This window comes from Paroedura picta, chromosome 16 (genome assembly GCF_049243985.1).
Source record: "Paroedura picta isolate Pp20150507F chromosome 16, Ppicta_v3.0, whole genome shotgun sequence".
Classification (NCBI taxonomy): domain Eukaryota; kingdom Metazoa; phylum Chordata; class Lepidosauria; order Squamata; family Gekkonidae; genus Paroedura; species Paroedura picta.
Window position 1 is genome coordinate 11,209,449 of NC_135384.1, and position 26,229 is coordinate 11,235,677.

The 26,229-nt window shown below is 44.5% G+C and overlaps 1 protein-coding gene across 3 annotated transcripts; it reads right to left on the bottom strand.

The window, feature by feature from the left end:
* Nucleotides 1-5,607: 5,607 nt before the first annotated feature.
* On the bottom strand, nucleotides 5,608-25,360 carry LOC143825911 (butyrophilin-like protein 1). Of its 3 annotated transcripts, XM_077314326.1 has the most exons (17): nucleotides 25,269-25,360; nucleotides 24,220-24,320; nucleotides 23,081-23,425; nucleotides 21,423-21,692; nucleotides 20,057-20,158; nucleotides 18,607-18,663; nucleotides 18,227-18,253; nucleotides 17,232-17,258; nucleotides 15,780-15,800; nucleotides 14,868-14,888; nucleotides 14,258-14,278; nucleotides 13,446-13,466; nucleotides 12,706-12,726; nucleotides 11,281-11,301; nucleotides 10,154-10,174; nucleotides 8,050-8,076; nucleotides 5,608-7,103 (listed from the first exon to the last, which is right to left on the bottom strand). In XM_077314326.1, the coding sequence occupies exons 2-17, from the start codon at nucleotides 24,287-24,289 to the stop codon at nucleotides 6,406-6,408; spliced, it is 1,770 nt and encodes a 589-aa protein (XP_077170441.1). In that variant the 5' UTR covers nucleotides 24,290-24,320; nucleotides 25,269-25,360; the 3' UTR covers nucleotides 5,608-6,405. The 3 variants fall into 3 exon arrangements, with proteins under 3 accessions (XP_077170441.1, XP_077170444.1, XP_077170442.1); XM_077314329.1 differs by lacking the exon at nucleotides 18,607-18,663; XM_077314327.1 differs by lacking the exon at nucleotides 14,868-14,888.
* Between the last annotated feature and the right edge of the window lie 869 nt (nucleotides 25,361-26,229).

The following is a 26,229-nucleotide window of genomic DNA, read 5'->3' on the forward strand; positions in this document are numbered from 1 at the left end:
GTAGAAATGCAGTCAGATTTGTCGAAGAAAAGTTTTTGCACCAAGCTGGTTGTATGGCTCCCTCTGGTGTTCAAGTCGATGAATAGCTAGCTGCGAAGTACTTTTCAGGTAAGGCGAACAGAACAACAGTGGATTCGGTTTGACAAAACACATTTGCACTTTCAGCATCTTAGTAGCGGTCTGAAGAAAGAGAAGTCTCTTACAGGTATGGCCTTGTAATGGAAACTTTCCTCAGTTTGCCAGACTCACTTAGCATCACCTCATGTCTTTGGTTATGCCTCTTCTTTAGGGATACCCTTAGGAAATAAACTAAGAACAAACAGCTGACTTCCCCACTCAATCTTGCCCAAGAGTCCTTGTGACTCAGCCCCTGGCCCACATTTCAAAATTTATTTATATATAATTGTATACCGCTTTTCCCTAATGGCATTATAACATACTGAGATCCCTCTCACCCACTCCTGACTCCACCCCAAAAGTCATAGAATCATAGAATCATAGAATCATAGAGTTGGAAGGGGGCATACAGGCCATCTAGTCCAACCCCCTGCTCAACGCAGGATCAGCCCTAAGCATCCTAAAGCATCAAAGAAAAGTGTGTATCCAAGCTTTGCTTGAAGACTGCCAGTGAGGGGGAGCTCACCACCTCCCTAGGCAGCCTATTCCACTGATGAACTATGACTGTGAAATTTTTTTCCTGATATCTAGCCTATATTGTTGTACTTGTAGTTTAAACCCATTACTGCGTGTCCTCTCCTCTGCAGCCAACAGAAACAGCATCCTGCCCTCCTCCAAGTGACAACCTTTCAAATACTTAAAGAGGGCTATCCTGTCCCCTCTCAACCTCCTTTTCTCCAGGCCGAGTCCCCAGGTAGTTCCCAACCTAGAGCTGGCAACCCTCGGCATGGGGCATTCGGCAGTTGTGCATGGAGAGGGCAGGATGTGATGTCATATCCTTTGACATCACATGCTGTGATGCTATACCAGGTAGCCATTCCCAGGCCTCCAGCTTTATGAGAGACCTCTTCCCTCTGGGGCTAATGGCTCCCTCTGCTGCTTAAGAGCAGAATGCTCTTAAGAATCACCCCAAAGCGTGGTTCATCTGGATTCTACCCCCAATCTCTTGGGGATGATCAGTGCTGGGTTGCCAAACCTATATCCAGGACAAAGGTCAGCCCCTTTTTTGAGATCTTTTGGAGTCAGAGCCCCCCCCCCCCCAATCTTGAACCAGGAGATCCTAATCATGGAATATGTCTTTGAGGGGCCATGTGCACAAGCCGGAAAGATCTCAACCGCAAGCATTCAGAAAGAATGGGGTGGCCCCAGCTAACCTTTTCACTCAATCTCACCTCATTTCCTCTACTTGTTTTAGATCCTGTCCCACATGACTGTTGCCCAGATAGGTCCCTCAGTGTAGCCTTCTTGGATGTTCAGAGATGACCCCTCCTCCCATATTCATCTCGGGAGAAGCTGCCTGGATCAAGCCCAGGGTGGGATATTTGGCAAAGAAAGCTTGAGTTTTGCCCAGTCAAAGTCGTGTGATACTGAGTGCAGTAAATAAATCTCCCAAGAAATATATTGCAAAAAAAGACGAGTTGGGATTTATATCCCACTTTTCACTACCTTAAGGAGTCTCAAAGCGGCTTACAGTTGCCTTTCCTTTCTCTTCCCACCACAGACACCCTGTGAGGTAGGTGGAACTGAGAGAGCCCTGATATTACTGCTCTGTGAGAACAGCTCTACCAGGACTTTGACTAACTCAAGATCAGTCAGCTGGCTGCATGTGGGGGAGCAGGGAATAAAACCTGACTGGCCTGATTAGAAGCCGCTGCTCTTAACCACTACATTAAACTGGTAAAATTACATTTATTCAAGCAGATCCAGTTCCCATTCAGGTTGCAGTCAAAAGACGAGAAAGAACCCTAATCTAAAGATTATCTTCCCCACCACAACTGGCCAATTACACCCTCTTAGCCTAGCCTACCTCACAGGGTTGTTATCAGAGGACAATGCTGGAGAGGAGAATGATATGAACTGCTTTTGGTCCCTTGGGAAAGGAAGATGGGGTTGAAATTAGATAAATATTGGCTGTACCCTGCACCAAATATGATGCTATCTATCTAGACTAGCCTTCATAGAGCCTCTGAGCAAATAGTTCAGGGCTTTATGCAAACATCCTGCCCACATTTCCTTCTACACCTGCTACCTGGCCTTTGGAAATCCATGCTGCCACGGCAGGTAAATCACCTCAGTTACAATAAGCTCAAGAATCGGGAAGAAAAAGCCGCGTGGTGCCCGGCTGTGGCAGGGAAATTATTCCCGATACAATCACCTCAGTAACGATAAGGAAGCAAACTTATCTCTACAAAGCCCAGCCAACATTCCTCTTTGACCTTTGTACACAAGGGCAGGAAACATGTTCTATTCTTCATGACGGCAACATTCTTCAGGGCCCGTGGGAAGAAAGATTTTTGGCGCTGTAACGACGCACAGAGTTGCCATTCTGGAATACACGGGCGTTGAAAATATATTTTGTGCTGTTCCAGTGTTTCCTTTCCCACCACAAATATTTACTTTTCTCTAGCCCTCAATTGTCACAGAATTTCACACCGACTTTAAACCCATCTTTTCCAGATGGCGTTCATGGCCTGCTTTCCTGGACGCAGCCAGCAGAGGGCAATAGCTCACAACACTTAGAACATTTATGCAGCTGGCTGCTGGTGGCCATGAACATGGGTGTCTTGTGCAGAGGAATTCTTGGAGATCAATTCGTTTTAAAACAGGTGTTGTTTTCAACCAGTCCCACCACCTATATTTCAATTCCTGCAAAAGTGGATAAAAAGAGGCTCTGTGAAGTAAAGGCTAGGAAGGAAACTCAGAGGCAGAGCAGGGGTTTGAGCAGTTAATGTCCAGGGAAAGAGGAAATTAGAGGCAGGGCAGGTAGAGAATATGGCCAGAGGAGGGAGTCGGGGAAGGCAGGAAAAGAGATGGGGTCAAGATATAGCAGAAGAAGGAAGATCACAGCTGGATGGAAACGATCCTCTTGGAGAGAAAAATTAAACAGAAAAATAAGACCTCAGCTATTGACCATTCTGACCATTTAGTTCCTAACAAGTCCTAAAGCTACCCAGAAATAATAAAAATAGCTCTAGCAATCACCAGAAACTCTGGTAGACTTTCTCAACCATGGTTTCATGAAACCCTGGGGTTTCTTGATGGCTTTGGAAGGGTTGCCCAAATGGATGTTAATTAATTTTTAATATATTTTTTTAATTTTAAAATTCGTTAAACATGTATCGTGATATGGCCATGTTTACCCACCCCTCCCGAAATGTCCAATGATGGGCTTGGAGGGGGTGAGAAGGGGAGGGGTTGCGGGTAGGTGTGTACACAGCTACGGTTCCCATCCATATTCTACACAATCACACCACTTCTGGGGTTTTTTGAAGCCTGAAGAATGTTTCAAGGGGTTTCTCAGTGGTGAACAAGCTGAGAAAGGCTGCCATAGAGTTTCTGGTGATTGCTAGAGCTACCCTTGTCACATCTAGGTAACTCTAGGCAAGCCTGAGCTCTGAGAGCCATAAGCAGAAGTGGAGAAAATTAGATTGTAGTTGTCATGGGTAGCCAAGGAGAAAGTAGGTCTGTGTTAAGCCTATCTCTAGGTCTAGAGTTCTTTCAACCTGAAAAAAGGGTCAGGGACAAGAAGGCACCCAGGGGCACAGGATAGCTCGGGCCATTTCTGTACAAAGATCCAGATCAGTTTTTTCCAGCTTGTCACTGGACTTCCAGCAGCAGTGTGTCAACCACAGTCCTTCCACCTGGTGCCTCTCTCCTTGCCTTTTTGTCATTCGCATTGTTTTGTGCTTCCTTGGAAACATGCCTGTGATTGCAAAAGGATGCCAAACATACATTCACAAGAAAGCTTAAAAAGACGGACAAGCTGCCCTAGTTGTGGATACCTCAGAATAGATGTTACTGACTCAGATACACCAGTTCACCCCAGTATCTATTTTGAGGCACCGAGTCATTTGTTCTTTCCTTTGAGGTTTTGTTAGTGCACATTCAGTACGTTACAGTCGTGTTCTTGGGGAGAATGTCCGTCATGTGGTCACTGTCATTGCAGAGGTGGGCAAAGGGGAAAAAACTATGAGAAAAACCATGCAGAATGTGCATTCCCCAGTCACTCAACCTGCCTTGATTGTTCTTCATACCAGCACAAAATCCAAACAGCAATAAGCTTTTATGTGTTAATAACTCTTTGAACACGGAACAGAATTTGACTTTTACACTTCTGTCAGATTAGGGCAGGAGTAGTCAAACTGCGGCCCTCCAGATGTCCATGGACTACAATTCCCATGAGCCCCTGCCAGCATTCGCTGGCAGGGGCGCATGAGAATTGTAGTCCATGGACATCTGAAGGGCCACAGTTTGAGTACCCCAGGATTAGGGGAATTCCTAGAATAGAACATCTGGATTCCCTTAAAGTCCAACAGCACAAAAGCAGGTTTTGTAGTAAATTAAGATTTTAAACCAGCTTTTCTCAAGTTTTTAACCATTTGGGAAACCCTGAAATGTTCCCCAGGTTTCCAGAAACCCAAGAAGTGGCGTGATTATGCAGAATATGGTTGAGAAGCACATTTGTGTATCCACCTGCCCAGGGCCCCTCACCTTCCCATCCCTTCCAGGTCCCTCATTGGTCATTTTGGGAGGGGGGGAAGGTGTTGACATAACCATATATGGTCATATCACCTGATAAATATTTAACACATATAAAAATAAATATACAAAATTAACTTCTACCCATTTGGGAAACCCTTCCAAGTCCTTCAAGAAACCTCAGGGTTTCATGAAACCTCGATTGAGAAAGCCAATATTGGACAAAAGAAATGCGATACACAATGCAAAAAATCCTAATCATTCCTGTGTAACTTCACCTACCTGATAAGAGTGGGAATTATTACACAGGTATGATTTGGATTTTTGCACAGATTGCACTCTTATAAGGTAGGGGAAAGAGCCTCTTGTGGTGCAAGAGTGGTAAGGCAGCAGACATGCAGTCTGAAGCTCTGCCCATGAGGCTTTGAATTCGATCCCAGCAGCCAGTTCAAGGTTGACTCAGCCTTCCATCCTTTCAAGGTCGGTAAAATACTCAAAATACTCATAAAATACCCGGCTTGCTGGGGCGTAAACGGTAATGACTGGGGAAGGCACTGGCAAACCACCCCGTATTGAGTCTGCCATGAAAACGCTGGAGGGTGTCACCCCAAGGGTCAGACATGACCGGTGCTTGCACAGGGGATACCTTTACCTTTACCTTTACCTTTAAGGTAGGCGAAGAATCTGAATGAAAGGTTAAAGGTTTACTGCTCTGAAAATCTGCAGTAGTGGGCCTGATTAGCCATACTCCTTTGGACTGTCTGTTTCGATGTTACGGAGGTTGATTTTTGGCACTGATTATTTTATGCTTGTTACACTCACTGTTTGATTGTGTAATTGCTTGACTGGTGGTTATTCTTTGGATTCTGGAGGCTGCTTTAAAGGCCATGTTGGGTAGAAAGGTGGGGGGAGAAGACACTTTCCAAATAAACATGGTTTAAAAAACGTAAACATGCTAGATTTATATTTATTATTAAAATACGACTTCAAGCCAGCTACAAAATTCAGACCATTTAAAAAACCATAATCCAGCAAATTGGGATTGCGTACAAATGGCCAACAATAAAAACACAATCAAATTTTTTAAACATTATAAAACTATAAAAACATGTCAAGATTACCTAAGGTGAATTTCCAATAGGACGGCTTTGTCATACTTTGCATGCTGTGGCATAGGTAAAGATGCTAGTTGAGGGCTCACGTTTTCTTGTGCCGAAAAAGTGCCTAACGTGGTATTAGCTGCAAAATTGTACTACTTAAGGCAATCTCGTTTTAACTTCTTTAAAAATGTTTTAGGCCTGTTGCTCTTGTCTGCCATTTCAAACAGGTATGCAGAGTGTAAGAAGCGAGAAAAGGTGGGAGATGAAAGCGAGACAGGAAGAAGCTGAGGAATGGCCGGAGGCACGATAATTTTTAGAACTACGCCGTTATGCTGCCGCAATGCTATTTTTTTTAAGAGCCTCTTGTGGCGCAGAGTGGTAAGGCAGCAGACATGCAGTCTGAAGCTCTGCCCATGAGGCTGGGAGTTTAATCCCAGCAGCCGGCTCAAGGTCGACTCAGCCTTCCATCCTTCCGAGGTCGGTAAAATGAGTACCCAGCTTGCTGGGGGGTAAAACGGTAATGACTGGGGAAGGCACTGGCAAACCACCCTGTATTGAGTCTGCCATGAAAACGCTAGAGGGCGTCACCCCGAGGGTCAGACATGACCTGGTGCTTGCACAGGGGATACCTTTACCTTTACGTTTAATGCTATTTTATTTGAAATGCGGTAATGCCCTTAAACTTGTGCTTCTTCTCTTCAGTGTGTATTTGATTATTCTTCTCTTGCGAGTTATCTGCTATTCCTGGTTCTGCATTTTCATCACTGCTGGAACTGAAGGGGAAAATTTGACCTCCTAATTGTGAAGGGGAATCCCAGTCCCTGTTGGGGCAGATGACGAGGGGGTGCACATTGTCTCCCACTTCAGAGTGACCCGGACTGAAGCATGGATACAACTTCTCAGAAGTTCCTATTGGATTCTTCATGATGGCTGACCTGTTGTTTACATTATAAAATAACAAGAAGTCTTCTTCCCAGTCCAGGTAAACCCCAACCATTTCAGGCTTACGAGAATGACTACTGATCTGACAATCTGCCTCTTCAGGGTAATATTTTCCATTCGACTTTCGCAGGGACCAGTATCCTTTCTCCGGGGGTGCTTCAAACTTCTTTGTTTTCAACCAGTCCCTTGTGGCCTTTGTCATTACCCCTATTTCCCACTCTGGTTTGCTTCCCACCCATACCTGCCAGTATTGTCTCCCTTTCTTAAACCCCTCTTTTCCTACTGCAATCAGGGCTTCAGCCATGGTAGTGGCATTTGACGACGTGGGCTTGTGTTGCACTTTAGTGCAGTCTGCAGACACTGCAAGTTCAAAATGCTTATAGCTTGGATCCAGATGGATGGGAACTGGAGGAGAAACCAAAACTTGTAAGCCAAGAGTGTATTACCAAAGCGACATGGACTATAGGGAGAGAAACGTAAAGCAGTGGTCCCCAACCCCTGGTCCAGGGACCGGTCCCAGTCTGTGGATCAGTCGGTACCGGGCCATGGCTCCTCCTCTCTGGCTGCTGCCTTGGGGGCTGCCCTGCCCCTCTGCTGCCGGCTCACCTTTGGTGCTCTCCAGCGGCCGCCATGGCTGGGGCTCCCCCTCGGCGTGGCACTGCGCAGCTACTGCTGGCAATGCCTCCCAGCAGGTGGCGGGAAGTCAGGGGTGCCAGCGGGAAAGCAAGTGGAGCAGGGGCTCAGGCAGCAACAATGTCCCTCGGCAAAAGACTACCCCCCCCCCAGGCCTCAGTAAAATTGTCAAGAGTTGACCGGTCCCCGGTGATAAAAAGGTTGGGGACCACTGACTTAAAGGGTATGACTAGAATGAAGTGTCCATTGCATCCCTGATCAGAATTCCAGATGCCACATCTGCTTTTATGAATTAAGAAAGAGGCATCTCCCTTACCCTAGCAGTTGCTAAAAGATGTCCATTGGTTTAAGGGCAGACATCCTGGGGTAGTTCAACACATCACAGTTGCAGTGGGATATAATGGTGCAATCCACACATTTTAGAAATGTGTATAGAGCTTTTAAACACAATTACATGTGATACAAGAAAGCCTAATTGACCCTGGATATCCTGACACATGTACTTAGGTATTTAAAGAAGCATATTACAAACATGTATGTTTCACTTCTATACTTTCTTCTTTCCTGTGGGAAACACCAATGGAACACTAGCTTTTCCAACAGCAATTGTTACATGATGCACTATCCATGGACCAACTCATGCTTGGACCATGGACCATGTTGACCATGTTGGCTTAGGTGGCCACCCTAACCCACCCCAACAACAAACCGCACTTACCTAGGTCGCTTTGAGCCCTCTTAAAGTCTGCAAAGCAAAAGCATGGAAGATGATCAGGATATTCATTTTACATCATCTGCAGAACAAGTAGTCATTGGGGAGGTGGATTAATTTGATGTGGTAGATAGCTTGCAGGGAAGGAGTTGCTTGGCATTGATCTAGACATTTGAGATTTCTTTCCGGCTGTTCCAATAGGTGAGCAGGAGGGGGAAAGTATTAAGCTGGATACAGCCATCTTTGTTGCTCAGTCTCACTGAATCCCTCCTGTACCTAAGTTTCTGTCCCACGCAACTCTTGCCCAGGTGGTTCCGATGATGTCAATCACAATTTTTTGAGGGGATCAAAGGGTTGGATCCATTTTAATTGGTTGGATCCAAATTCACATCTCTCCATGAGATACCTGATTCAAGAATGGCTCTCGGGGTGAAAACAACGAGCAGGGCTTGGTCACAAAGAAACCTAGGTTTTAAACAAATCAAAGGACCAACCTGCACCCCAAACAGATAATGAATTATAGTATACTAGAAATCAAGCCTGTTGTATGTTAAATACAGCGGATGCAAGCATCATTCCTGGGCGGCCCCCCCTGGCACGGCAGCGCCTCTCCCCCCTTCCCCCCGGGACCCCATCTGCAGCACAAGGAAAGGAGCAGGGTCCCTGCTCCTTTCCCAGGCAGGGAAGCCTTGTTTTCCACTCCCCTCCTGCCCCAGGCCCCGGCTTCCCGGCTGATAAAAGAGCAGGGCTGCTGCGTCTCCGATGTGGCATCCCTGTTCCCTTTCCAGCTGGGAAGCCTCGTTTCCCCCCCTCCCACCTCAGGCTTCGGGTTCCTGGCGGGGAAAGGAGCTGGGGCACCGCATCTCCAGCGCAGGGAAGGCTCGTTTATTGGCGCCCTGCCGCCCCTGGCTCCGGGTACCTTGTTGGAGCCAAGCTCCAAAGCAAGCGTGTTCTTGTAATGGTGGCAGTTGGCAGCAGGCGGGCGACTTCGTGGGCTGGGCGGGCAGTTCTGGGCTGAGGGGGCCAATTGGGAGCCAATTGTGTGTGGCTCCTGATTGGCCCCCTGGCCCAAGACTGATAATCGGGGGGTCAATTGGGAAGCCCTTTGCGCCTCCCGATTAGAACCCCTGATTGTCAGTCCTGGGCCAAGGGCCAATGGGCTCTGTTCCCCATCCCGGACTCTGCCCACCCCCCATGCTCTTACTGCTTTATTTATACTGCTCCTGTGGAGTGGTTACAGATGCTTTATTTAGAGGGGTACAAAGAAAAAAAGAAATATTACATATCATATGTACTACAAAACTGCTATTTAGCTATTTAGAAAAAGGATAGACATGGAACCTGCATTTAGCAATACATACGGTGTTCTTGTACATCACTTTAATGTTTTAGACCACCTACTGCATTTCCCTTTAGTCTACAGATCATTTATTTGTTTTCATCTCATCTTATACTTGTCAGTCTAGTCTAGAATTGTTGATTTGTTGTGTGCCAAATTATGTAAGTTTTCCCCTTGTCCCATATACCATCAATTTACCTATCTAGTCTGTAATTGTTGTTGTTATGTGCGAAGTTGTGTCCGACCCATCGCGACCCCATGGGCAATGATCCTCCAGGCCTTCCTGTCCTCTACCATTCCCTGGAGTCCATTTAAGTTTGCACCTCCTGCTTCGGTGACTCCATCCAGCCACCTCATTCTCTGTCGCCCCCTTCTTCTTTTGCCCTCGATCGCTCCCAGCATTAGGCTCTTCTCCCGGGAGTCCTTTCTTCTCATGAGGTGGCCAAAGTATTTGAGTTTCATCTTCAGGATCTGGCCTTCTAAAGAGCAATCAGGCCTGATCTCCTCTAGGACTGACCGGTTTGTTCGCCTTGCAGTCCAAGGGACTCGCAAGAGTCTTCTCCAGTCTGTAATACCCTATCTATTAATGTACTTAGTTGAGTACAACATGTATTCAAAATAGATTATTTTCACACCCTCATGTGCTGTGAAGGCAGTCAGGTAGGCTGGTGCATCCCCCTTGCTCTGCTGCTCAGATCAAAAGAGATCATTTTAACATAACCATTTAAGAGATAACGATTTAAGACACAATAATGTCATACAGAGACTTACCGAACTCAGATTGTCTTCTTTCTGAAATAGAAAGATTTGGTGTTAGTATTGTGGGAAACACAGTACAACAAGCAACCAAGACAAGAACCTGTGTTGGCTCTAAACATCAACGTGAATAAAGTTCATGCAGAGAAACTTGTGTAAAATATCTTCTTTATTTATTCTGATAAACCGCAGTTGCTCTCTCTTTTGAATTCTTCTTCAGGCAAGGTCTAAAACATACAATATAACAATTACAAACAGATAGGAACACATACAAAAAGATGGGACACCAAAAACAGGAAAGCAATACCCTCCAGTTACCTAATATTATCTTGTCTGAAGAAGAATTCAAAAGAGAGAGTGACAGTGGAAACCCTGCCACGAGGTTTATCAGAATAAAGAAAGAAGATATTTTACATAAGTTTCTCTGCATGAACTTTATTCATGTTGATGTTTAGAGCCAAAACAGGTTCATGTTTTGATTGCTTTATATTGTGGGGCCAAAATCCTTAATTGCGGGTGGGGATATAGGGTGGTACTGGAGGTCAAGCCCCCCCATTTGCCGTGTAGTGGCCTGGATCATGTCCGTTTTTTCTGCAGACACTTCTTTCATGTGCTTCAACGACAGACAGGTAGCCTGGTGCATTCTCCTTGCCCTTCTGCTCAGATCAGAACAGATCTTTTTAAGGTAATGTTTTAAGAGATAATGATTTTGGATACAATCAAATCATTGGACACCTTACGTAATTCCACTTGCACATGGTGTTAGCATTGTGGGGCCAAAAACCTTAATTGCAGGTGGGGGATATGGGGTGGTACGGGAGGGCATGCCCCCTCTTTACCTAGATAAAAAAGGTGCAGTGAAGATTCATTTGGAGCTACTCACTTGTTTGGTGTGACTGGTCCACCAAAAAACAACTATTGGCTTGATCTGTATGACAAGCCAGACTAGATAATCTGTTCAAAACATGTGGAGGTTGTGGCCTGGACCTTGTACATCTTTTCTGCATGCACTTTACTCATGTACTGCAAAGGCAGTTAGGTAGACTGGTGCATTGCCCTTGCACGAGGTGCTCTGCTGCTCAGCTGAAAACAGATGTTCTTAAGACAGTAATAAGAGACAGTCATGTCATATGGAACCTTACCAAATTCCCTTAGTTGACTTTCTGAAATGGAAAGACTTCGTGTTAGTATTGCCTTGAATAAATACAGGAAGACATTTCATATATTCGGGTTCAAACCAGATTAGGTATTGGAATGGAACTCCAGTTTTTAATTGTAGTGGTCCAAACTGCTTACAGACTCAGCGAAGGAACTTCTGCAGTTCATCTTCAGAATGAACAGGGCTTGGCCACCAAGAAAACAAGGACTAACCTGCACCCCAAACAGATTTTTTTTAAAAATAATATATGTTTTATTTAGAGGGATATAAAGAAAAAAGAAATGCTGCATATTATGCTAAAAAGGTAAAGGTAAAGGTATCCCCTGTCAAGCACCAGGTATCCCCTGTGCAAGCACCTTGGGGTGACGCCCTCCAGCGTTTTCATGGCAGACTCAATACGGGGTGGTTTGCCAATGCCTTCCCCAGTCATTACTATTTACCCCCCAGCAAGCTGGGTACTCATTTTACCGACCTCGGAATGATAGAAGGCTGAGTCAACCTTGAGCCGGCTGCTGGGATTGAACTCCCAGCTTCATGGGCAGAGCTTCGACTGCATGTCTGCTGCCTTATCACTCTGCGCCACAAGAGGCTCTACATATTATGCTACGTACTACGAAATTGCTAGTTAGAAAAAGGATAGACATGGAACTTGCATTTAGCAATACATATCTTGTTCTTTCTTTTAATATTCTAAACCACATATTGCTTTCTCCCTTAATTAGCATATGCAGTCTAGAGATCATTAATTTGTTTTCATCTCAGCATCTACTGCTCCGTCTAGTCTAGAATTGGACTCCATTGTCTTCTGAATTCTGATGAACTTCTGTAGTTCATCTTCCTGCCCTGCTTACCTGTGTCTCTTTACATTTTGTTTTTCAGGTTCTGGAGCCAAAAGCTTTGATTGTGGGAAGTATAGGGTAGTACTGTAGGGCAGGGGTAATCAACCTGTGGTCCTCCAGACGTCCATGGACTACAATTCCCATAAGCCCCTGCCAGCATTTGCTGGCAGGGGCTCATGGGAATTGTAGTCCATGAACATCTGGAAGACCACAGGTTGGCTACCCTGCTGTAGGGTATGCCCCCCATCTGCCATGTTAAAAGATGCCATGAAGATTCGCTCTGAGCTTTTCACTTGTCTGGTTTGACTTCCACCACAGGACCAACCGTTGGCTTGACCTGTGTGAAAAGCCAGACTAGATAATCTGTTCAAAACATGGGTTAACTCTGGAGGTTGTGACCTGGATCATGTCTCTTTTTTTCTGCATGAACTTCACTCATGTGCTGCAAAAGCAGACAGGTAGGCAGGTACATTCCTCTTACCCTGCTCCTTTGATCAAAAGAGATCATTTTAAGATAACCATTTAAGAGATAATCATTTAAGATACAATCTTGTCTTACAGATCCTTACCTAATTCCTTTCGTTGCTTTGCTGAAATAGAAAGACTTGGTGTTAGTATTGCCTTGAATCACAGGTGATGTCTTCCTGTGACATATCTGACTTCTTCTTCTTCTTCTAAACCAGATAAGGATCTGGAGTGGAACGTCAGTGTTTAAGTATATTGGTCCAAACTGCTTATAGTCTCAGCTAAGGAACTGCTGCATCTCATCTTCCTTCCTTGCTTACCTGTGTTCCTTTACAGGACATGCCCCCCATTTGCCATGTAATAATAACAGTAATAATAATAATAAATGAACAAGCTATTTTTTATTTCTATCCTGCCCTTCCACATCACTCATGGTAGGAAACAATATTCAAAACACACAGTAATACATCTAAAAAAACTATGGTTTTCCTAATAGCCCCAGGTAAAAATTTCCCCAAATGGGTATTTTTTTCTAAGGAGACGACCTCCCAGACCACTCCTCCTCCAGTGGTGAGGCCAGTTTTTATTAGAGGATGCTGTTTTAGGCATCAACCATAAGCCTGGTGGAAGACCTCCATCTTGCAGGCCTGCAGATCTCATTTACATCCCACAGGGCCCTGGTCCCTCTTAGGCTGTTAAATAAAATACTTTGAAGATTCATTCTGAGCGTTTCACTTGTCTGGTTTGATTCCTCCACCCCAGAACCACAGAATCAACCACTGGCTCGACCTGTGTGAAAAGCCAGACTAGTGATAAGAAACAGTCACGTCATATGGAACCTTACCAAATTCCTTTTGTTGACTTTCTGAAATGGAAAGACTTTGTGTTAGTATTGCCTTGAATAAACATAGGACGACATTATGACAACATCATGCTACAGGAAATCTGTTCAGCTGAGGATCTGATAATATATACCTATCAACCATTCACACTAAACACTGACTGAGGAATGGGCTTGGGAAGGATGAAAGGTGGTCTTGGCATTCTTATCTCCACCTTCCTAGGTTTGAAGACCCTGGTTTTGCCCTCATTGGACAAACTGGCTCTAGCCATTCTGCTAAAGGCTGGGGTATTAACAATGTCATGCTAATAAACACATAGATACCCCCTCAGCAAAGGAAGAATCAAATTTATTATTTCTGGACAGTTTCGGTTTAGAAGAAGAAGAAGAAGATTTGGTTCTTATATGCCGCTTTTCCCTACTCAAAGGAGGCTCAAAGAGGCTTACAGTCACCTTTCCATTCCTCTCCCCACAACAGGCACCCTGTGGGGTGGGTGAGGCTGAGAGCCCTGATATTCCCGCTTGGTCAGAACAGCTTTATCAGTGCCGTGGCGAGCCCAAGGTCGCCCAGCTGGCTGCATGTGGGGGAGTGCAGAATCGAACCCGGCATGCCAGATTAGAAGTCCGCCCTCCTAACCACGACACCAAGCAGGATTTCGTTTAAATTGACTGGATCCCAAGAAGGGGATCAAAGCAGTCTATTGGTCAATTACATTGACCATTCTGACCCTACCTCGGACCTCAAGCTCGGTTCTCAATAGAATCGTTAACAGAACTACATACATAAGATACAATCACTTCTTGTGGAAACTTACCTAATTCCGTTTGTTTCCTTTCTGAAATAGAAAGACTTGGTGTTAGTATTGCCTTGAATCAATACAGGAAAACATTTCCTTTGACATATTTGGGGTCAAACCAGGTAAAGTACTGGAATGGAACTCCTGGCTTTAATTATAGACACCCAAAGTGCTTACAGCCTCAGCTAACAAATTTCTGCAGCTCATCTTCCTACCAAGCTGACCTGTGACCCTTTGAATTTTGTTCTTTATATTGTGGGGCCAAAAGCTCTTATTGCAAGTGGGGGATACAGGGTGGTACGGGAGAGTATGCCCCCCCCTATGTGCCGTGTTAAAAAAGGTACTATGAAGATTCATTTGGAGCTCTTCACTTATCTTGTTTGATTTTTCCACCACAGAACCAGTGATTGGCTAGATCTGTATGAAAAGCCACACTAGGTAATGTCTTCAATATATATATATATATTTTAATTCTGGAGGTTGTGGCCTGGATTTTGTCCCTTTTCTCTGCATGCACTTCGCTCATGTGCTGCCAAGGCAGTCAGGCTGTTGTGTTCCCGTAACACTATCAAAACAGATTATTTTAAGATAATGATTTAAGGTACAAGCATCTCATATGGAACCTTACCTAATTCCATTTGTTGCCTTTCTGAAACAGAAAGATTTGGTGTTAGTGTTGCCTTGAATTGATCAAGATTCAATTTAATAAAGATAAGTGTAAAGTTCTGCATCTGGGTCAGAAAAATGAAAAGCATGCCTACTGGATGGGGGAGACGCTTCTAGGTAACACTGTGTGTGAATGAGATCTTGGGGTACTTGTGGATTGTAAACTAAACATGAGCAGGCAGTGTGATGCAGCGGTAAAAAAGGCAAATGCCATTTTGGGCTGTATCAACAGGGGCATCACATCAAAATCACAAGATGTCATAGTCCCATTGTATATGGCACTGGTCAGAGCACACCTGGAGTACTGTGTGCAGTTCTGGAGGCCTCACTTCAAGAAGGACGTAGATAAAATTGAAAGGGTAAAGAGGAGAGCGACGAGGATGATCTGGGGCCAAGGGACCAAGCCCTATGAATAGGTTGAGGGACTTGGGAATGTTCAGCCTGGAGAAAAGGAGGTTGAGAGGGGACATGATAGCCCTCTTTAAGTTTTTGAAAGGTTGTCACTTGGACGAGGGCAGGATGCTGTTTCTGTTGGCTGCAGAGGAGAGGACGCGCAGTAATGGGTTTAAACTACAAGTACAATGATATAGGCTAGATATCAGGAAAAAAATTTTCACAGTCAGAGTAGTTCAGTAGTGGAATAGGCTGCCTAAGGAGGTGGTGAGCTCCCCCTCACTGGCAGTCTTCAAGCAAAGGTTGGATACACACTTTTCTTGGATGCTTTAGGATGCTTTGGGCTGATCATGTGGTGAGCAGGGGGCTGGACTAGATGGCCTGTATGGCCCCTTCCAACTCTATGATTCTGTGATTCATTTTAAGATAATCATTTAAGAGATAACGATTTAAGATACAGCCATGTCATATGGAGACTTACCTAATTCCATTTGTTGCCTTGCTGAAATAGAAAGACTTGCTGTTAGTATTGCCTTGAATCTATCCAGGAAGACATTCCCTGTGACACATCTGGGGTTAAACCAGATGAGGAACTGGAATGGAATGCCAGTTTTTGATTGTCGTGGCCCAAAATGACGAAGAGTGCTTGCACTCGAAAGCTCACGCCTTGAATAAATCTTGGTTGGCCTTAAAGGTGCTACTGGACTCTGATTTTATTGTGCTACTTCAGACCAACATGGCTACCCATTTGAATCTACCCTCAGCTAAAGTACTTTTGCAGCTCATCTTCCTGCCTTGATTACCTATCTTCCTTTACTTATTGTTTTCCAGGTTGTGGGCCCAAAATCCTTGATTATGGGAAGTATAAGGTGATACTGCAGGGCATGCCCCCCCCCCCCGCCCCAATCTGCCATGTTAAAAAAGTACTGGGAAGATACATTTGGAGTTCTTCACTTGTCTGATTTGACTGTTCCACCACAGAAAAAAAAACACTGACTTGGGTGTAAAATGCACGGAGCTTTTATTCCAACCCCAGATCGATTCAGTCCCTGCCGTCTACACAGAATGCGATTTCTGTTTGGATTTGGGGCGATTTAACTTTTCCTTCTGCAGCAAGAAGGATTGACCCTACCTTTATTGTGCAATATCTTAGAGTGCTTTTAGTGCTCAATATTTAAAGGCTGTTTTGAATCTGGGCTCTCCTCCGTGGGAGAGGTCCTGTGATTGGCCACCGGTGGTCATGTGACAAACTTGCCTTAAAGGAGAAGCCCCTAATTTCTCTCAACTTCTGTTGGTCCTGGATTTTTTCTCCCTTCTCTGCCTTTATCGATCATCTCCTCCCCCTCCAAGAAAAGAAAGAGGCTCCCTGCTTGGCTCTTCTTCCCCCTCCCCTTCAAGAAAAGAAAGAAAGAGGCTTGGCTCCCCCCCCTTCTGAGCCTCCCTCACCACGTGCAGAACACTTTTCTGTTTCAATGGGGAGGGGGGGGAGAGGAAGATCCGAGTTCAAAGAGATCTGAATTCAATAGGATTGACAATGGAATAAACAAAGTAAGTGCAGACTCTGCTCTGATCTGTGTGAAAACCCAGAGCAGACAATCTCTTATAAATATATGTTAACTCTGGCAGCTGTGGCTTGGATTGTGTCCCTTTTCCTGTGTGCATTTCTCTCATGTGCTGCAAGGGCTGTCTGGTCGACTGGTGCATTTCCCTTGCACTGGTTGCTCTGGTGCTCAGTGAAAGGCAGTGGTCTCGTGAAAGCAGCCATGCTTAGGGCTAGAGGAAGTGAGACAGCTTCTTCAGCATCCAGAGAAGCATGCAGAGAGGGAAGCTATAAGGCAAAATCCACCTTCCATATATGAGTTCCATTTAGTTCCTGGTCGGAATATAATTTTCTCTACCCACCATGCAGCCAACAGAAGGTGTAGGATCTTACCTATCTTGTCACGCATTAAGTGGATGTCTGAAAGAAGCAACAAAGAATGCAAATCAACACTCGTCAGGAAGAAGGAAGTCATCCTCTTCCAGTCAGCCACCAGAATTACGTGTCGGAGACAACAAAAAGCAACATTGAAAACTTAAAATGCTTGTTGCTGTTGACTGTATCATTCTAAGCCACTGTTGTTATTGGGTTGGATCCAACCAGTTGTTCTTCTGGTGAAAAGGGAATGATGGATTCTTCTTGACTGCCCATCTAAGGTGGCCATCATGGGACCTGCATGGACAAAAGCCATGAAGGATCAACTTGAAGTCAGGAGATGAGCTGGGTGCAACTAAGTGACCAAAGCTGTTTGGATCCAACTGAGTCCACATGGGCCTCTGCCAGGGTAGGGAACTCTGAAGGGCTAGGGAACTCTGAAATATCCACATTCCCTTAAAGCGGGGCAACGGCAGCCTAATCTGTGCCAGACCTGGCATGGTGGGATGAGCCCCACTGCCTTATGAGCGCCCGCCTGGGCTTTTCTGCCCAAACAAAATCAGCAAGAAAGTGAGTTACAATTGCCTGCCCTTTATTTCCCAACAATAAAATAAATAAAATAAAATCCTGTGAGGTAGTATGGGGCTGAGAGAGTTCTGAAAGAACTGTGACCAGTCCAAGGTCACCCAGCTGACTGCATGTGGAGGAGAAGTGGGGAATCAGACTCAGTTCTTCAGAGTAGAATCTGCCACTCTTAAGCAGGATGCCCAGATATCTGGCCGCAGACCTCAACTACTCACCAATCATTTCAATGGTGCAGAAAGAGAGAGCCCCTGAGGGCCAGCAGCTAGTCTGTCCCTTCATGCTTCCAGTTTTCCTTCTTATCTCTAGATGTACTAGTGAGCTATCCGAATGTTATCCCCTCTTTGTAAAGTTACAGTACCACCACAAACTGCATTGCACAGAGAAATGATGCCAGTTTCTGTCTGGAAAATGAAGGAATGGTCCAATACCTGCTTTCAAGGTTTTCTTCTCACTTTCTGAAAATACAAATAGAACAGGTTTAGTATAAACAATGGGACAAAACACCAACACAGAAGCTGGGTTGTCAACCTCAAGGTGAGGCCTGAAGGTGGACTGGAATCACTGCTGATCTTCAGGCTACAGAGGTCAGTTCCCCTGGAGAAAATGGCTGCTTTAGAGAGTGGACTCTCTGTGGCATTATAGACCACTAAGCTCCCAGTCCTCCCACAAACCTCCCCTGGCCAGGTTTGACCCTCCAAATGTCCAGGAATCCCCCAAATCTGAGTTGTCAGCCCCAGTAGGGAGACCATGCAGAGGTATAGGGGCACAGAAGCTTCCCTCCTCTTCCCTAGTCCTAACCAGGATTTACCTAGAACTAAACACGCTTTCTCTTTCGAGTGTTTCATCAGGGAATGCTTCTGCTTTGCTGCAAGAGGGAGAGATTTTCAGTAGGTGAGAGGAAAAAAATGAACAGAACAACAATGAATTGACAGTGGATGTAGCAAGCCTACTCACAACCTCAGGGGATTGTAGGGATAAGGCCATTGCTTATGGGTTCCGAACCAGTAAATTTCAAGATGGAGCACGGCCTTATATATCTTCTATATTGGATACATCGAGATATATGTTATTTCCTCTTTCAGTATTGTTATTATACATTTAAAAATAAAATTTAAGTTTTAAGCACTGATACTAATAATCCATTGCAAGGGATCACATTTCAAAAACTATCTTCTATATATGAAGAATAATTCAGGAATGTAGACGTATTGATTCGTACTGGAAATCATTAACATTATTACTATTTGAACACACTAAGCTGCATTCATGAAATCAGGCCTTTGGTCTACCCAGGTCAGGACTATCTATGCTCACTGGGTCTCCAAAAAAGGTATTCCAAATCATCTCCTATTTGACTGTTTTATCTAGAGATGCTGGGGCTGAACCAGAGACTCCTGCATGCAAATTAGATTCTCTGCAACTCCACTACGTAGGGTCACCAGCCTCCAGGTGGGCCGGGAATTCCCTTGGGAATCCAGGTTATCTCCATAGAATAGAACTCATTGCCCCTGCAGGACATGGCAGTTTTGAAGGATGAACTCAGTTTGGGTATAGCACTTGCTCACTCATAGCAAGAGAGCCAGCTTGGTGTAGTGGTTAGGAGTGTGGACTTCTAATCTGGCGAGCTGGGTTTGATTCCCTGCTCCTCCTCCAAACGCAGCCAGCTGGGTGATCTTGGTCTCGCCACAGCACTGATAGAGCTGTTCTGACCGAGCAGTAGTATCAGGGCTCTCTCTTCCTCATAGGGTGACTCTTGTGAGGAGAGGAAAGGGAAGGCTCCTTTGAGCAATGGGAGGAAGGCTCAGGGCCTGCAACCATATGGAAGAAGGTCCAGTGCTCTGGCCATCCTGGAAAACTCTGTGGTTTTTACTATGGAGAAGAGCCATCTTTGCCTATCCTTGCATTGTTTTTACTACAGAGTATTCAGGGGTGGCCAGATTGTTCCACATTCTGCTGGTGTCCCATCACCAGACATCATTTCCACCCACTGCCCTGCTTCTGAAGCTCCTGAAAGTTCCTTATGTTGCCAGATGGTGGCTTGGCATCCCTGACTCTATGGAATTGCATCCTCACTGAGCTCCCTCCTATCTCAAAACTGCCCTCTTTTCTAGGCATTATCCTCAAATCTTCAAAAATTCCCTATGTCATAGCTGGCAACACTAGCACCATAGTCTCTCCCCTTCTATTTGTGTTTGGAAACAGGGAAAGCTGATATAAAAATATACTCCGTGGACAGGATCAGCTGGGCTTTATAGTACCTTTATATATGCGATATCCTGTAAATCCAAAAAGTAGAAAAGACAGCAAAAATAGCACCCAGAATGCAGGGAGCCATGGAGATGTCTGTGGGTAAATGTCACCTGGAAGACAGAAATGGCAAGACAATGATTTAGCCATGTGCCAGATTTTTTTGGATTTAGGTATCTGTACTTTTGATGAAGTTAGATGCATCAAATAACAGGGTCATATAGCATAATAAGAATTGAGGCTTTTGAACTCAGCTGCTGGAGAAGACTCTTGCAAGTCCTTTGGACTGCAAGGTAAACAAACCGGTCAGTCCTAGAGGAGATCAGCCCTGACTGCTCCTTAGAAGTCCAGATCCTGAAGATGAAACTCAAATACTTTGGCCACCTCATGAGCAGGAAGGACTCCCTGGAGAAGAGCCTAATGCTAGGAGCGAGTGAGGGCAAAAGAAGAAGGGGACGAGAGGCTTTACCACTGTGCATGTGCATATTTATATAAGGCTGCTTTTTGTGCAGCTATATGCTGATACATTGTCAATGATACATTGTTAACTACAAGCCTTATTGTCTAATGTTTGAAGGTAAGAATCTCACAGTAACCACATCATGTGCTGTGCTGGATATGGGCCTGAAGGGTGTGCCCTTATTGTAGCCTTGTCAGCACAAGCACAAATGAACCCTACAAAACCTGAAGGGATGTTGTTAAATTATTAAGCTACTAATCTTCACCAAAGTCCTCACTAGTGACACCAAATGGTCACTACTAGGATTGCAATCCTGTTCTGCGGAAATTCCACTCATGCTTTATGTAAACTGGGTTAACTGTCCACTTCCTCTTTCTTCAGGATCGTGGCTAGCAAGGAGTAACGATCCTCAATTACTCTCTCAGTTTTCTCCATCTGCTGATGTGTGGGCATGTAGTCCTGCTAGCAGCCTAGGCACAGGGCTTGCAATGTGTTTCTTTGTAACTACATTTCAAGCTTCTGTTCACAGCTTAAGTAAGGAGACTCAAACAAATGAATATTATATATATTCATGTATATTCTTTCCAGTAAAGATTACTTATTTTAATTCTCAATGTACTGTGTGTATGGGACTCTGGCTCATCCACAAAAGGTAACCTAAAACTGTAAATGCTCTGCAAAAACTCTGCAACTCTATTTTTCTGGAGCTACATCTAGTCTAAAAGTCCCAACACTAAGCAGGGATGGCCCTGGCTAGTACTTGGATGGAAGACCTCCAAAGAATACTAGGGGTGTGATGTGGAGGCTGTCAATCGCAAACCACCTCTGAACTTCTCTTGCCTTGAAAATTCTATGGCATCACCAGAAGTCAGCTGTGACTTGACAGCAGTTTCCACCACCAAACATAAGCTACTCACGTGAAAGGAAGATGGTAGCTTTCTGTTTCATCTGTGGATAGCCTTTCTCGTGGACTAAACAGGTAACTTCTCTTGTGCCTCTCAAAACTGTGATGGAGCTAGAAACTCTGAACAGCTGCTCATGATCCTGCTCAAGTTCAAATGGGTAGCTCTGATTGTCTTCTACAAGCCACTGTAGCTCAGGACTGGGGAACCATCCGGAAGATCTGCAGGCAAGTTTGAGGCCCTTTCCTTGTGGACCCAAAATCTCAATGGACACCATTCCCATGCCTGAGAAAAAAATGGGAGTTGCATAGGATTATGCATAAGTGTTAGATTGGAACAGAAAGCAAAACCTCCATCAAACAAACATACAAATGGCGAGCTCTTTCTAAAGACCTGTGAATTCATTGTGAACATTTTAATTATTTTCAGGCAGGGGAAGGGAGAGTGAGAATAACCAGGAAGAAGGAGCAAAGATACAGCCATTTCCTTCACCTAGTCTTATAAACAAGCTTGTCTCAGTTGTACCAAAGAAAACCAAGCTTCAAAGTTGCTTTTTTTTTGGGGGGGGGGGGGGGAAATGAGCCACACAGCATATGGAAAAGTGGAGTGCTTGGACACTTTTCCTAAGGGAGGGGGGGGGGAAGGGAGAAGGAGAGAGGCTGGCAATGAGAGCAAGACACGAGAACAGTTGTGTGTGTGGGTTTTGCACCATTATGCTATTGTGCATGCTTGGATTTTTGCAGGAGTTGTGAATCACATTCACTGTCCACATTTCTTCTTGAAACTCTGCTGCATATTTAATATTAATATTAAGAAAATTAGGAATGCAATTCTGCATGGTTACCCTTGCAAGCCACCTTGGGTGACAGTGCTATGAGCATGGGGGGAGTGGGGGCTGTGTAAATTGGTAGCATGCAACATTGTGATGTCACTTCTGGTTGTGTATCCTTAGGGTGTTTTGTGACACACTAGGTATTTCTCAAATCTGTATGGTTTTCCCCATAGCTATTTGGGATATCCCTAGCACCACTGCTTCCTCCCTATTTTTGCACCTGCTTCTCTTTTGATGGTAGTGGGAGACCGTAGCTCAAAGTCAAGTTTACTTACTGTAGTGGGCAGCCCAGCAGCCCTAAAGTCCATTAACTTCCATGGACTTAAAAGCTGTAACACTTCTAGGCATCCAGATGGAGACAAAGCCTGCATCCTTGTGCAGGTGACATGTCTTAGCACAGAATCTAGCGGACATAAAGAGATCGGTCCTAACAACGTGGAAACATGCCCCTGCATACTGCTGAGAAAGTGCCCTTAGTTCTTTCCTAGCTTTTGTGCTATCTCTTCTTCTGATAGTGGTGCGATGGAGTTGAGGAATGGCTGAGAGAGGCAGTCAATGGTGTGTTTATCTAGCCCTAGAAGCCCATACACAGAGGCCCATACACAATATCGAACCTTTCCCCCTTGTTTCCTCCATTACGTTAGACCAGGGGTAGTCAAACTGCGGCCCTCCAGATGTCCATGGACTACAATTCCCAGAAGCCCCTGCCAGCATTCGCTGGCAGGGGCTTCTGGGAATTGTAGTCCATGGACATCTGGAGGGTCGCAGTTTGACTACCCCTGCGTTAGACATTTGCCCTTTGCTTCATCAGGGTATATTAGACAGATACATGGTTCCTAACCTGTAACATGAAGAGTTGTTTGGCTATCAGCACGCCAACCAGTAGACCTGATGATGCATCTGTAGGATCCTTCATCTATAATTCGCACATTCTTCAGCTTCAAGGACATATTTCCACTGGGCAGTCCCTCTTTAGCCAACGCTGTTCGGGACTCATAGCCACGGCCAAAGATTTCCAAACCAGCATAACTATTGAACTCGTAGATGTTTTCATAGTTATGGCCAATTTTTTGCCACTGAACGTGCATAATCTGTGGTGGTCTCCCAAGAGAGATCTGGCACGACAATACCACATCTTGTCCCACAATACCAACAACAGATGGAGAGGAGCTGACTTCAAAATGTTCTGGAAAAACCAACCACAAATCGGATTTCTTAAATGTTAAAAGCGATGGAAATAACGTACATATTGGAAAGTGAAACTCATCGACATGCTATCTCGATTTAGCTGTTTGTGTTCCCCGGTTAGGGGGTATGGCTTATCATTCCACCTAAATCTGGTTGCAAGAAGATCCGTGCTAAGGATGTCGATATCGTTCTGATAATGTCATCCAAATTATATTGAGATCTGCCATGCTTTTGTTTTAGTTGTGTTCATTTAAACTATTTGTTAGCTTTCTTCCGATGGAGCTCAAAGCGGCTTCCAAATCAATAAAATGCATTAAAAATTTTAAAGTGTAAACCCAAATTTAAAAATCACAATTTAGGACTGCTTTAATTAAGTGCAGTCCTAAATAAAACTGTTTTCAGCTGACTCCTAAAGATCAAAAGTAAGGGGCCAGGTGACCTCTCTGGGGAGGTGTTTCATGATTGTGAGGATGCCACTCTAGCTGTCCGTAGTTAAATAGTAAAGGATAATTCATGATTCTTTGGGTTCTTTCTGGAGGTCTCCATGGTTCTCCATGGTTCCTGGCTTTCCTGGTTAGAATCTCTCCGCATCTGTAACTGGAACACAATTTCATGGCAATTATAATCTCTGGTGTGAACCTGACCTAGGAACCTCAATATAAAAATCGACACTTTTCCTACATTTATCATCCAGCAAGTGGGGACCCCATGCATATGTAAAGCTCAGGTTCATCAGAATCTTTCTTGGCTAAATCCATGAGCACATTCTGAGAATTGTTCTGAGCATTTTACCTGATAAAGAGTTTGACACTAGGGTTGCAAGGCAGAAGGAAGCAAGAGTGAGACACTGCTTGACATCCATGGTCCCTCATATCTTCTCAGGTAGTTCTGATCTGAAATATCAACAACAGAACCAACCGACAAAAGTGTGAACATAAAAACCTAATCTGTATTTCAAAGTGCTCGCTGCTACATTTACAACAATCCATCAGATCCAACTATAATGGGCTTAATAGCTTTGATTACTAACACAATCTGACTTTTTCCATGGCACCAAGAAACTCTGGAACTCTTTGGCTTTTCAAGACACCATCATTTCACTGCATTGCCTGTCTTATTCCTCCAGTTATCCTGTTTCTCATTAACTTGCCTCGTGTCCACACTTTTGTCAGCTTCCATTGTTCCATTGTTCCACAGCACAGTGGATCAATGTGGCTTAAATTGCAGCCATAGATCTGCTTATGGATGTATTTCTGGCTGGTAGATGTATTCCTGTTGTTCTTCTTTAGTAGAGACAGAGGAATACAGATGGGCCAATATAGTTCAGAAGTTAGGACCATTTTTCTGGCCCAATAATTTATAAAACGGTGGGGCAACAACCTTTTTTAAAAGTGGGAGAAGGCACACGGGTGAGGGGAATGGGTGCTCTTTTCACCCCTTATCCGCTATTCTTCCATTGCTTTTGAAACCTGTATTCCCTTCTGGCATGGATTGCATCACATTCTAGTTCAGGTCTACCAACATAAAATGCACTCATTTTGCATAAATAGTGAGTGGGGCATTTATTGGAATAACTGGGTGGCCAACCCAATAATAATCAAGTGTGATACAATTCAATTGTGTGCCAGTAAAGGTCTTCTGATTCTGATACAACTCAATTGTCACCAAAGTGAATTCATCTTCAAAATATGGCAGGAGACAGGCAGCATGATCCAGATTGTTCGGTTAAACAAAGAGGCAACACAGCTCAACATCACACAAAGATCACACTCCTGGTCCTTCCACAAAGCATGGCCTATTTCTGAAGTTATTAAAAGTAAGAGTGATACAGAAGAAGGTACCTTTTCCTGAGATTTAGAAGTCATCCTGGTCCTTCTGTCTCTAATTGCTGAAAAGAAAATTGTTTAGCAGAAAGCAAAGGCTGAACCTTGACCAGGAAAAAAAGGAAAGTGAATATGTTAAATATTAACCTCTAAGAGTAAGTCCTTGCAGATTAGTTATCTTTTCCAGTAGAACCAGGGGTCTAATCCATGATATTTTAATTCTAAACCCAATCTTGTTGGTCTTGAATTTGCTACCACAGTTTTTTTTTTCTTTTCTTCCAGGCTGTTTATTATTTTCTCTTCCTGCAAATCCTGTAAAGATTTAGAAAGCCATGCTAATTAATGGTTGCAAAGGTTTGCCAACTGAGAGACTGGGGCAACCAAGAGAAAACCTGAAGTATAGAGTCCTGGCTGTTCATATTCTCTGGAGCCACCAACATTCCTGCCCAGAATCTCTCATCTGCAGCCTCTTTTATCATTAGCATATAAACTTATCTATTACAGCTTCTCCTTGATTTCCTCTTTCTAGAACCTTCTGCAAAAAGAAGCAAGAAGACACTGGAGGCAGTTATGTCACACTAGAACTGTAGTTGACGCTAAGATAGTTGGTATAGTTACCTAAACATGCTATGTTATATTATGACTAGAATTAAAGCCCATTTTATTTTGTAATAAAATGGGCGCTAGGCCCCCGTCCCCGGGGAAGCCTTTGCAGGGCTCCTTTCCCTAGTAGGAGGAGAACCGGCCGGAGGACTCACCATGCGGGCTGCCTTGTTTGTCTGCGCAGTGAATCCCTGGCCGGGCCAGCGAGGCCGGGCCAAGCAGCCAATGGGGAGCTGCGCTTTGTGCAGCTTCATGGCTCCTGATTGGGCCCTCCAAGTTTTTATCCTGGACAGGGCCCGCCCTTTCTCCTCCCACATTGCCTTTACTCAGATATTACTGCCGCTCCACATGAGTGGTTAAAGATTGTTGTTAAAAA

Coding starts and splice junctions, on each gene's coding strand:
- LOC143825911 (XM_077314326.1), bottom strand. CDS start 24,289: ATGGATGTCAAGCAGTGTCTCACTCTTGCTTCCTTCTGCCTTGCAACC. Junction 20,159..21,422: donor AGCTACCATCTTCCTTTCAC/GTGAGTAGCTTA, acceptor TCTGTCTTCCAG/GTGACATTTACCCACAGACA. Junction 18,664..20,056: donor AGGATATCGCATATATAAAG/GTACTATAAAGC, acceptor TCCCTCTTGCAG/CAAAGCAGAAGCATTCCCTG.